This window comes from Pyrgilauda ruficollis, unplaced genomic scaffold (assembly GCF_017590135.1).
Source record: "Pyrgilauda ruficollis isolate IOZ18807 unplaced genomic scaffold, ASM1759013v1 scaffold10, whole genome shotgun sequence".
In the NCBI taxonomy this organism is placed as follows: domain Eukaryota; kingdom Metazoa; phylum Chordata; class Aves; order Passeriformes; family Passeridae; genus Pyrgilauda; species Pyrgilauda ruficollis.
Window position 1 is genome coordinate 15,852,144 of NW_024508101.1, and position 13,454 is coordinate 15,865,597.

Genomic DNA, 13,454 nt, shown 5'->3' on the forward strand with positions numbered 1-13,454 from the left:
TCGATGTTTTCCAATGATAGTGGTGATGCCTGAGGCCAGCTATAATATTACCATGAAATAAATCTGCAGTGATATAATTAGCAGAGATGCTATTATGCCCAGGTTTTAGGGATGCTCAGCACAGAGGGAGGAAAGCAGCTACTCAGAATGGGACCTTGCAGAGGTTCTGGGTTTGAGATGGAGCTGGGAGTAGGAGAGACACAAAAACTCAAATATCAAGGCAGTGGTCTGCATGCAAAATAAATCTAGTTTTTTAATAGCCAGGTATTATGGTAAACACAGGTCTGTGCAAGTCTCAGGGTTAAAGCTAACTTTATCCTTGCCACTCCAGTACCTCTGCCCTGCAAGCAGCTGTGGAGTTTAGGAGCTTGCAAAGCTCCTGCTTCTTCCAGCACCCAGTCTGTGATGTGCCTTGCAGTGCCCTAAACTAGGACGGGAGGTGGAGAAGGGAAGTGCAAACCAACCCAACTCTGAAGCCCAAGTCTGGCAGGAGGAGATGACTGCTGTTGTCTCTGTCATGCTGCATCAAGAGAACAACATCCTGTTAACTTTGCCACTGGTACATATAAAAGGTAGACAAATACCACTAGGAACAACTAGGAGGAAAAGACAGAAGAGGCTGGTTTAGAAAATGGGATGCTACTCATATATGCAAGGAATAGCTAAGAAAAGAGTTGGCACCTACACAGTGTTTTCTGTTGCTTGCAGATGTAGTGCTAAAAGTAAGAGCACAGAAAAAGGCTATAACTAGAGAAAAATATTTTAGGATCAATGGTTATGGGGGAGAGAATGGGAAGAACAAAGTCAACACATGCCAGGATTGATCCTCAGTTTTGACACAAAATCCTTATGGCAGTTGTTTAAGAGCCACATTCAGGGAACACAGAGTTCCTCAGGACCCCTGGCAGGGTTTCTGCCCCATTCACAGGACACAGACTCGTGAGCTGGAGCTCCTGTGCCAGTGTCTGCATGTTATGTCATGGCTTGATTATAAAAGGTGACATGCTAGGGCAGAGTTTGCACCAAAATCAAAAGATCATCCTTTAAATGTGCTGGACAGGAGATGCCCTGGAGGAAAACCCTGAAGTAGACAGCCTGCCCTCAGCTAAGGTTCAAAAACTCTTCATAAGTTTTAAGTGCATTTCCAAATCTGCAGTCAAATCCTACACCTTCCCTCTTTTTTGCTACAATAAACTTTATCTCAGCATGTAATCTAGTAATAAAAATGGTTTTAAAATGATCTGACAAGCACTAGAAACCCTATTTCTTTTAGAGTGACAACTCTATTTACAGCCTCATATACTCTGGTTTATATTCTACATACACACCAGGCCCTCAAGATTTGGGATATATCCTCCCCATCCACTTGCAAGAATCAATTCCAGTCATGAAAAGAAGTTCTTCAGCAGGCAGAAGGTAGGAAGAAAGATTGCCTCTAATGCTGGGGTCTCTGCACATCTCCCAGGACAGGGACACAAAGGGATGGGCAGTTTCCTCCCCCCCATATCAGGGCTGTCTTACTGCACTTGAGCAACCCTCCTAACTCCAGGGGCCACCTCCCCAGCAAGAGCACAAGCTCATCCCTCAACAGGTCAGAGGGCTGCCTTGGTTGAGGGGAGGTGCAAAACAGCTGGGCAACATCACCCAGGGAGAAGATTTACGATGCGTTCAACTCTTACTCTTTCAAAAGGGTGCAGAAAATTGCTAAACTACTAAAAAAATTTCACATTCAAAGCCTGAAGTGGCCAGGGAACAATAGCACCAAACATGAGCAGAGCTGAGAGAAGGAGCTTTGAGCTCCAGGGAGATGTCATTGTCATAATCACGCATGAAGGACACCTTGTAGCTAAAAGTTCCAGAACTTAATTGGGAAGCACAGCTCTTATTCCAGGGTGTATCAAAGACAAAGAATGATCTCTCCAGGCCTCGGTTTCCCTATGCATAAAGCTGGAGCAGTCAAATACATCTATACTAAGGGAATACAGCATTTGCTGGAATGCACTTGGGAGGCCACACTACCACTATCTTGAATTTTGCTTCTCTGCTCCCACACTCACCCAAGCACAAGATTCTTATCTCCTCCTCCCCATCACGGTTTCCCACTGCCCCACAACGCTGACAAGCTCAACACCTTCCATATCTTATCCAACTTCCTCAATTACAGGCAGACCAGCAGAGACATCTTCATCTGTGTGAGTGGAGAGTGAGGCACGGCTAAGATCAGCAACAGGAGCAGCCCGGGCCGGCGTTGGCTCCCTACATAATTAGCTGATATAAAAGCTGTGCCATCTACTGGCATCCCGCTGAAACACTGCTCCCATCAAGTTGTTGTTGCTCCAGCAGCTCTTTGTGCAGAGCTGGGGTGGGATTTCACTCACCCTTGTGCAGGTAGAGCACACAAGGGGCAGCAAATACAAAAGTTCATTTTGCAGTACCAAAATCAGGCAGTCACTGGAGCCCTGGGCTCAGATTTCACTCCCAGCCCTTATAATACCTCATTTACTATGGAGTGACCAGCTTTACTTAAAGGATTAAAAAAAAAAAAAATTATCATGCCTGCAGAAAGAAACCCAGCTAACCACCATTTAACTCCCATTATTACACCTAAAAAATTTTGGGAAGACATTTTGGCAAGCACAATACTGACCTGCACCTGGCAGCCCTGCACAGAAAACCAGAGTTACCCCTTCCATCAAACCTGGAGGGTACTTCCAATAGCCCTTATTGCTGTCACCTTCAGAGATGTAGCACACCCTTAACAGCAGAGGAGGGACAGAAACCAAGGGCATAGAGCAGCAGCACCAGCCCAGGAAACAGGTGGCCAGCAGGGACAGGCCAGCAGGGACAGGCCAGCAGGGACAGGCCAGCAGGGACAGGCCAGCAGGGACACACACCCGGCTGGGTTATGGAGGAGCTCCTGTGCCCTCACCTGCACTGCTACAGCCCAGCTCTGTCTGTGAAGCTGCTCCAGCTCCCCCAGTTACCCCAGTTCCAGCCCCTCATGTCCCAGTCCAGCTGGTGGCTCCACGAGCACCACCAGGCAGGCGCACAGTTAAATATTTTTGCTCACAACCTTTTCACGTTGCTTTCACTTCAGATCGTGCCTCTGAACGCTGACAGGTTTCGCATTGCAAGGCTGTATTAAGCCGCTTTTTAATTGCATTTTGAGGGACCCAAAGGCCAGCAGGCAGAAGGGCACTTTATTTTTTCCAAGGAACATTATTTTTATTGTAGAGGCAGGAAAGGTTTCCATTAATCCTCAGCAAGCAGACAGCTTCCACAGCACACTGGCTGCAGGGACGGCCGCTCCAGAGCACTGGGATGATTTGAGCACTGTCTGCTGGAATATCAAGGCTCCCAACAACTCCTCTTCAAAGAGCAGATGACAGGCTTTGGCACAAAACTTGCATTAAATTGATACAATCTCTTTAATGTTATCTCTGGCTCTTTATCACAATTGTATGTGCAATTTACATTCTTGTAGCTTTTTTTTTTTTTTATTAAGATTTGCTAGATCCTTATCACTGATATTTTACACATTGTTGTAGTGTCACTCAAACATTTAACGGACATCAGCTGCTCTGGGAATATATAATAGCTCCTTGCTATGGGGTAGGGCGGGATGCTGATGGATTTCAGACTCACTCCATGAAAGCTTCAGTGGATGCAAAGCAAATCCATGTGGGGCAGAAAGCAGGGTCTGGTGGGCACCATCCCAGGGCAGGGAACACACTCTGTGCCAGCACAGCAGCACGTGCCCAGAGCCAAGCTAAACACTCATCATGCAAGGCACCTTGGGGGCTGCCTCCTGCTCCTCACCTGCAGCCAGCCCTGCTGTTCAAGTCACTCCTGTGCAGAGACCTACTGAGATAAACTCTGCCAAAGCTGATCTGGGGTTTGCAGGCTGCAGAAATGAAACTGGCAAAGTCTGCTTTCTTTAAGGGAAAAGAAAAAAGAGGGATTTGAAGAGAGCTTTTGAGACAAAAAAGCTTCATGCAAGTCCATTAACCTCTAGGACCAAGCCTCCACTCCCTCATTCATTAGTCTTTAACTTCACTACCTGCCTGTAAACACAGCTATACGAATAACTGATTTTTAGTTCAGCCTGAGGATGAAACCCTTCAAAAAATAATGCTCATTCCACCCGAAATAAACTCAAAATGATTCACTGTCCCAGGTCAATTACTCCCATTCAATATGAGTCTTCCACCCCAAATGATGCATCTGAAATATTCAAGGGAAAAAATATTAAACAAGAATAAATTGGTTGGAGGTTTTTCTGCCCAGGACCTTGTGCTTTACAGAGCTCTCTGAGGATGTGCAGCATCATGGAGGGCAGGGGCTGAACTCACAGGGATTGAGAGCACATCTGTAAGCACAGAAGCACACACTCCATGAAAACCTACAGACAACCGTGGAGAAATAAAGATCCCACTCTCACCCTCTCCTCTCCCACCATGCAGAGATTACAAAGTCACAGGGTAGGGTGCAGAAGCAACTCTAGGTACCAAACTGCCAGGGAAATGCATTTTCTCATGTCAAAATTAACCAAGAAAATTCAAATAAATCCCTTTTTCAGTGACATGGTTTCTTTTATTTTGCTATCATTGCAAGCATATCTTTCCAATCATGTTTAAAGGTTGTTCTATAAAGAATTAAATGATAATTCCCCTTCCCTAGCACTAATTCCCTCAGAGACCTCCTCCTCTTCTGCATCACTCACCAGTTTATATCTATATCTATCCTCACAGGTAGACCAATAAGTCATATCCACCTGCTTTTACCCTTTCAACCATCCCCAAATGCCTCTTCTTAGAGCACAGCCCCACCAGGCCTCTTGGGAGGGTAAGGACCGAGCTGAAGAACCGGAGTTCTGAGACAGCCAAGCACTACAACTGCTGCAAATCCCCTGCCCACACCAAGGTGGCTTCAACCACCTCCTCCTGTGCTGGGAAAAAACCAGGAAAAGTTGAAAAACAACATGCAAACTGCTGTCTAATACATAACACCCTTTAAGGACTATTTCATCCTTCTCCTGGTCTCAGAGGTTCCTCACAGCATGGGGTGCAGAGCGCAGGAAGGCACAGCACGCACAGCAATTAAACCCTCCACGAAAAGCTAGTTCTTATTCCTAGGAACAGAGAGCTCCTATTCCTTCTCCTGTGCGTGCAAGGCAGCCTGGCAGCGCTCAGAGAGAGGCCGTGAGGGCAGGCTGTGCTCAGGCTAAAAGCCCAGCTGAAGCTGCCAGCAGGGCTGTGAGCCGGGAGCCTCAGCCCGGCCGCTGCGCAGGCACGGCAGTGAGCCGGGGCAGGGAAAAAGCCATAAACCTCAAATAAATCCTGGGGAAAGGCAGCGAGTGCACAGCTAAGTGCTGCAGACCTGGAGCGTGAGAACCAGCTCACCTCTTGACAGGGCAAGGGACCAGACGGGTATTTCAGTCTTCAGGAAGGGCAAAGTCAGGCAAATATTTATTTGCACAGGGTAAGGAAGCTCCACTCTGGGTTGGAGAGCTATACTAAGAGACATCATCTTGTTCACAGAGTTGGTTTTGCCTCCTCTTTTGCTTCAGGCCCTGAAAGGGCATTGAAAAGAAAAACCAGACAGGTGTTTTCTTTAAGCACCAGCTGTTCAGACTTCTTACAGCAAGTACCAGAAACAACAGCCTCAGTCTGCCAAGGGCAAGGGAGGACAAAGGTTTCTTCACCTGTTCGTTACCAACAGCCATGCACAGGGCTGGGGATCTGCTGTGGAGCCTTACTGAGCACTCTGTCAGGTCAGGACCATGACTTTTCACTGCCCCATCTGTGACTCCAGATGCAGTGGTGGCACTGAGTCCATTCCTTGTATGTGTGCCACAAAACAGGATCATCCCAGGAGCTCAGTGTGCGGCAGTGCCGTGGAGACAGCAGACTCTGGGTCCTGGCAAACCTCTGCTGCCCCAGAGGGCACCCAGCAGCTCAGCAAGTTGTAAAGCCCATCGGGCTGGGCTGCTGCCAAGTGTTCATGGGAGAAGAAAGGGAAACGTTCTATGTAATCTGCATGAAAGTGCAGGAAGCCCTAAATTGTGTTAGCGCTATTAACGCTGGTTACATCGCTCAGCAAACTGGCCCAATACAGGTTTGATAGACTTGTTACAAACATCTGATTGTCCCTGATTAGATTAGACAATCAACCCCCATCCTGGTGTGTGGGCATTGTTTAACTCCCCTCTGCAATCCGTAAATTAGAATTCCAGACCTGGGAGATTGGATTCAAATTGGATTACTGGAGCAGGTCCAGCACAAGAACAATTGTGAGGCAGGAGAAGACACACACACACACATATGCACAAATGAATAAATAAAGAAATAAACAAACAAACACACAGGGACTGTCAGCCAGGATTTGATTAGGAGCAAATTAAAAACAGAATTAAAAACAAAACCCACCAACCAGCAATTACCAAAGAAGTGGGAAGAGGGCTGGATTTGTCACTATGAAATAAGAAAGCACGTAGGTCCTGCCTTTAAATGGTTTGTACTTCAGCATGTGCAAGATTGGTGGTTGCTGTCCTTACTCTACCAACTCAAGAGCTCTTGTCCATGGCCATGGAGCTGGAATGGTGCAGGAATGCATGAGGCATGAAGCCCCACACCTCACCAAACCCACAGGCTGTGTCAGAGCTCACCTGAGTTATGTTTATTCCCTCTCTCATACCCCAGTATGCTGCCTAGGCAAGACAGGAATGTGTCCCTTAGCTGGGACCCAACAGGCCACAGCACGACCACTGGTAGCCTTCTGACATGCCCAGAAGTCCCCCTCAAGCCAAAGCCAGGGCTGTACCACACTGCAGGAGGGAAATCCACAAGGGTTTGGCACCAGATGCTGCCAGCCAATGTGAACACCCCGTGCACCACAGCTCAGGAGGGCCTCCCTCTCCTGGCCTGGGAGCTCTCCAGTTAAAACACTTCAATGACTTGGCCAATGAGTACCAGGTTCAACATCCTTCAGACAGCTCCACGGTGCAGGAAGATGGCAACAGGACCTTGTTCTGCCAGAAACAAAGGAGAAATCCAGTACAACCCCAGAGCTGCTTCTGCTGAAGGCTGACCCCTTTTGCTGCCTGCCACCAAGACCAGAGGACAGCAACCACAACAGTGAAGGAGAGAAGATTTCCTGATGATATTCTACCAGTCCATGCTGACAGAGGTCAGTGTCTCCACTGCTGAGAGAAGAGGGATCAGGGAGATACTCTGATCTGGGCTGAGAGATGCTTTGCTGTATGCCAATTTTTGCAGCTTGTCAGACAGGTGGCACTTTTTATTGTCCCCATCAGGGACCAGAAACCTGATAAAGGCTCCATTCACCACAAACCTGCAAGGGAAATCTCAGGGCTATCAGAATTGTTAAAGGGATAAACCTGTCCAATTAAATCCCCTCTTCACTCTTGATATATGCTTGTGCCAGGCTCAAATGGAGCTTGGAACTAGTCCCAGTTGAGCAGTAATGCACTGAGTGTTCAACCAGGACTGAAAGCACAACTGGCCTGAGCTCCTGCCATGCCCCCTGACCAGCTTCACACTGAGAAGCTGATTTGGTTAGTACTCCATGGTAACACACCAAACTCTCACCTCACCCTTCATCACAGGATCCTAAAGCATGGCCAAGTACTAAGTGCATCAACACTTCAGAAGAGAAAGAAACAGGAGACAAATCAGCAAAACAGAGTTAAGGCAGTACAAAACCCTTAGCATCTCCAGACCAGCCACCTTTTCTCCCAGCTCTTTCAACCTCTTTCCTTTAGGAAAATAAAGATGGGAACACCTACAGCCACATTCCCCCAGACTTTGTAGCCACAGGAAACCCAGCCAGACTTCCCTGCAGGATGCTTTCAAAATACAGGAAATCCCCAGTCTTGTCCTTTGTATTCTTTTTTTCTGCCAAAAGAAAATGTCTAATGCCAAGTTTAGATTTTACTACTCGGATTGTAGTAAAATCTGAGTGAAATATATTGTGACCTCCTACACCTTAGCTGAAGGAACAGGAACCTTGAAACCTCCTACCACTGAGTCCTCCTTCCAAACCCCTGCTTTCCCCCAGATGCTCATTCCACACTGGAGCTAAATATGCAGCAACAAAAACATGCTATTAAATTTCACAAAAATACAATTAAAACCCCCCCCACAAACCTTCCTCCTACTCCTGCTAAATGCTGTTAGTGCTCTCATCCCCAGAGCCACACAAGGGGCACCAAACCTGTTGCACACACACACATCTACATAAGACACACACAGATGTACACAGTACACATTATAGGTTCTGATACACAAAATGCCACTTTGCTGTACATCTGCTCAACACATCGTATTTGATATTGCACACAGCTGAGGTCCACAGGAAATGCAACAAACTTCACCTTAACCTCACTTCACCTTAACTCAAAAGATTGCAGCAGTGATGTACAACTTGCAAAACGAAGTCAGCTCTATGGAGAAAACACCAACCCAACCATGTCACCACTAGGGCAATGTGAGAGCCTGCAGCCATCCAGGCCATGTTTTGTAGATCAGCAGCCCTCTTTCTGGAGATGGGGGAAGGCCACCAGCACAGACAGTAATCTTTAGGCTGGTCACAGTATATGAATAGTTCACTTCAGGGCATAACCTACTCAGTAAACTGTGGGATGTGTCGCTCTCAGGAGGCAAAGCAAATTGTCTGTGGTTAAACATGTGAAGAATGAAGCAGTCAGCATCCAAAAGCAGCCTTTACAAGAACTATATAAAAAGAAGAAACAATCTTAAAACATATCCTAGGATCTAAAATTTCCACCTCTCAGCCTCCTCCTCCATCAAATCACAACTTCCTTCTCCCCCAGTCTGCAGAGCTTCAGGAAAGAACAGACCTGGAGGCATCGCTCATCACTCGACACAGTATTCTAGAAGAAAAAAAAAGTGCCCCTTCTGGGTTTGAGAATCTGGACCCACACCAACCACACCTTCAGGTAATGGCTTTTCCCTGGCTCACTCAGTGCTCCACCAACAGCAAACTCCAACATCTGGGCTCCCAAACAAGCTCCCAAAGAAGCCCCAGCCTGTACATATCTCTCTGGGCACATACAAAGGCAAAGAGGGGTCTGAACATACTGAAAAACTGTGTGGAGATAGGAAATAAAGTTGAAAAAGTGACAAAGAATCTGCTTGGCAAAAAACCAGCCCAATGAGTTCTAGTCCCAGATGACATAAAGCCATGAGCCAGCCAACTGTGATTCCAGCACAAGGAAAACCCAAGGGGGACTTGTAGTTATTTGGTAACATGGCACCTCACTCCTTTCCATGTCTTTTGAAACGTGTCTTTTTTAGCCCTAACAAGGACAAGCTCATGAGTGTAGACAAGAGCAGCCCACTAAACTCCCACCAGGAACACACCTATTGTTTCCTTACTCCTCACCTGTAGCTCTGGAACTTCCCCACAATGCAATACACTGGGTAAATGTAATGTCATCTCCTTCAGGAGTCACTCCACCTTAGTCTTTTACTTCCAGGAAAGTAATTCAGAGGAAATTAGATGCATTTTTGGTATTGAAGGCCATCTTTTTTACCTACCTTCCTGTTAAATCTTGGGAATAAAAAGCAGCTGGAACTACAGAGCCTAAAGGTGACTGGGAGGCCAGGCTTGAAGCAATGGATTAGTGCTGATGCAAATCCATGTCAGAAGCCATTTTGTGGGACATGGGGTAGAACTCCCCCAGGATCCAGGTGTGGATACTATAGTGCCAGGTGGAACAGGTGGGGATTGCAAAAACATCTTCCTAGGACTTGTTTTGTCCCGTGATGAGACTGTCATCTGATATGATGCTCTGGAACAAAAAGGGAGAGACAGCATCCAAATAACCAGCCCCTTGTAGGTGCCTTATTTTAGGAAGCAATTACCCTCTCTGCCACACACCCCTGGCTCCAGCACACCTCCAAAATGCAAGTGGGAAATCAGAGTGTCCTGTTAGTGCCAGATCCATGCCACAGTGCTGCACCATGGCTGTCAGGGCCAGACAGTTCAGCTTCCTTGTGCTTGATTTCTGCCTCTTAGAAATGCAACACACAAGGTAAGAAAATGTATTAATAAATGCTCTGCACATCGTTTAATAAGGACACATTAATATTTTTACTTAGAAACAGAGGAGAAGAGGTTCTTTGATGACTGGACTGAATCACCACCTAATCAGAACAGTGCTCTGAGCTGTGCACCATGGTGTGTGCCCAAAGGCTTGTGAGCACCTTCCTGCAAAGCCACTGAGGCCCAGGCACCATCTCTTCTCTCTCCTGCAGCAAAGGGGACAGGGATGTCTCCTGAGGAGAGCGAGCACACGAGTGACAGGGCAATTCATACATCAAGAAGAGACTCCATTTCCCCCTCCTCACCTGCCCTTGCCAATACATGGAGTCCCACCTGATTTAGATGCTGAAAAATATGTTTCAAGAAGTCATCATCACTATTGTGAGTCATGAGAGAAGAGGAGGAAATTACTCCAGGAGAGATGATTCAACTAAAGGGAGAGTTGAGACAGATGAAAACAGACAGGAGAAAGAAAAGAGCTATGGGAGCCCCACTGATTGAAAGGAGCTCAGCAAAATGTGGGAGAAATTTAGAAGATTCAATTTCTCTTCCCCCATCAACTTCCTCGTTTCCAGATTTTGTTGTTAGTACCACCAATCCAAAATGTCAAGAATTTACATGGAGACTGGATGTAAAAGTCTGCTCCATCTGAGAGTGCACTCTGAAGGAGTCCTCTTAAAAGACTGATTTAGGTCAAGGGTTCATTGTTTCCGCTGTAAAGACAGCACCACGTGCTGTTACCTAACCAGCACTGCCAGAATCACCCCTGTGACAGGTGAGCCCTTCACAGCACAGCAGAGAGTACTGCCCAAAAACCCAACAAAAAAAGAAAGACAGTTGGAAGACAAACAAGGTTATTTGTACCATAGGCACAGTTCAACCCTTGATCTAGCACCAAAAGAAGCACAAACTCTCTGTAAGTCTGTGTGACTCAGAGCAAAGGGCAAAGAAAAACAGTGTGACTTGATGAGCTGAAATTCAAATGTCACAGTGGAACCACTCAGCACAGTCACGCTGTGTAACTCAGGGTTATTACCCTGTGCATCCCATGGGAGCCACGTGCTGTCCAGGTGTGGATCAAGTTTGCTACAGCCTTCTGTCACCTGTGTCTTCCTCCAGCATCTATAGGTACTGCACATCTCTGGAACATTTAATATGATATATGCTCAAGTATGCACACAAACTATATGAGCACAAGGATGCAAGTTCACATTAAGAAGAAAATTGGTCTCCCTGATTTTCACTTCCACAATCCCAAATGCAGTGCTGACAGTTTACACCTCTTTAGTCCTACTTCAGCTCCTTCCATTCAAGCTAAAACACCAAGCAGGATCATTTACTTCGCAGAGTAAGAAATTGGGTAAGCAGCATTCTTCTTCACCAAAGTCCCTACAACCACCATCTTTGTCAAGCACTGTGGACAACCTCACACCATCTGGACACTCAGGCCAGACTTTGAGCACCCTTGACTGAGGTCCTGCCTTGAGTCTTGAGACTCCCCTAGCCCACATGGGTGGCCGGTTATTCCTGTTGCCTACATGCTCCCAGCCACTTCTCACTCACTGTGGAGAGAGGTCACTTCCAAACCCTCACTGCCTTAGTTACACCTCAGTTACTGCAACATCCCTTCTCTCACCACAGCACATTTCCCATCTCTCAGGTTGAAAGGTGACCAGGTCTTTTTGGCTGCAGTACCTCTGTGGACACATCAGCTGTGTTACCTGCTCCAAGCCTTCCCCTTGTCCATCACCCTGCAGACACCCTTTCAGTGCATCAAGCTGCATCCCGCCGGCCACGCTGCCAAATGCCCACTGTACAATGTCATGCCAGTTGATGAAATCGTGTTTCAGAGAGGACATCTCAGCTCCTGGAGGGGAAGTATCCATACCCCTCTGCAGTGGAGAAGGCTGTCCCCCTCTCCAGGAAGGCAATTACTTGTGTCTGCCCCAGCAGCAGAGCATGGCCCTGCTGCCACCCCGCCATAGCCACTGCTGGGTTTTACTGAGCAGCACCATGGATCAGGTCACCTTCCCCCACTACAGAGAAAATGAGTTCATTTTAAGGAGTGTTAAAAAACAGCACAATAGATTGGAAAGGTATGCAGATACCCATGAGGGCAACCCACTCATGCAGTCACAGAGCTCAAGTCCCAGGCACTGGCACAAACCCTTCAGGCACATAATCTCCTAAACAGGAGAGGCTCCACTTGTCCAAAACACTTCCATGAGTGATAGCAGGGACACAGCAGTCCCTCTGCTTCCAGTACACCCCCAGTTAAATGACTGGATCAAATTTGCTGCCAGGCTTTTGCTGTCACTTGTATTCTTGTGGCAGCACCTTCAGGTGTTTGCATGATGGTGGGAGGAGATAAAAAGCAAGGAAGTACCTAGAGGACATCCCCACATGACACATCCTTGCCTCACATGCTCCAGATGAATCTGTCCAACTGCAGGATACAGTTCCCAGTAAAGGCCACACAATCACAGAAATCACTTTGAAGCTGAGATCATACTGCTACACCAGCATCAACTCTCTTGTTTAAGCTGAGCATCTCCATCAAAGGACCAGCACACAGGCCCATCTCCTTACCTTTAAAGCACGGACTTTCTTGGCCAAGAGGCTCTCAATGTCCCCTGCGACCTTCTCCACCAATTTCCTAGGCACATTCTCCTTGACTTCAAAAAGGCTTTTATTGTCGTCGTAGATCTAAGAGGGGAAGCAAGAGAAAAAGACAGTCAATATTAGTGAGGAGTACAGCAGTCTTCCTACAGAAAAGCTGATCCTCTAACAGAGAATTCGAGCAATGTGGATTAGGTAACAATATAAGCTTTGGAAATGAGGGGATGAAGAGAAGAAAGGCTTTGCAGCCAAAAAAAACAGAAATGCAGTCAACCTGCTGCCCACACCACTGGCTCTACAGCTGCCTGCTTTCATGCTTGCAGGCAATGGGAATCCCACCCTCTCACTCAGAAGCTGAGCTGCCCATCCCTGCCTCTGCTGAGCCACTCCTGTGGCACAGGCAGAGCCACCATGACTGCTGCTGTGCCCTCCCTTGCCCAAAGGCACCCCAAAGCCCACTGACCACCTCCCCCAAAGCCACCTGCTGAGCCTGGCAAGTGCAAGCCCAAGTCCCTGCCTGCAGGGCTTGCTGGGTGCAGGGCCTGGCAGCACTGGGGCAGCAAGGCAGCCCAGGCTACCAGGAATGAGAACAAGGGGATCACATGAAGCAGGATAAACCCCACATCTCTAACCAAGGCATAATAATTTGGCACCCTCAAGAAATGAGAATTTTTACAACCAGTCCAGAACTTGGCCAGACTGTGGTGGGTAGAGGCACAAATCTATACCAGAATTATCCTGAAGGC

At 47.3% G+C, this 13,454-nt stretch overlaps 1 protein-coding gene across 3 annotated transcripts in view; it reads right to left on the reverse strand.

Moving 5' to 3' along the window:
- The window catches only part of CACNA2D2 (calcium voltage-gated channel auxiliary subunit alpha2delta 2), a 210,788-nt gene that overhangs the window by 116,275 nt on the left and 81,059 nt on the right, over positions 1 to 13,454 (reverse strand). For all 3 annotated transcript variants that reach the window (XM_041465517.1, XM_041465508.1, XM_041465500.1), the window contains exon 3: positions 12,679 to 12,795. In XM_041465517.1, the coding sequence (XP_041321451.1) occupies positions 12,679 to 12,795 (117 nt within the window). The remainder of the gene's footprint in view (positions 1 to 12,678; positions 12,796 to 13,454) is intronic.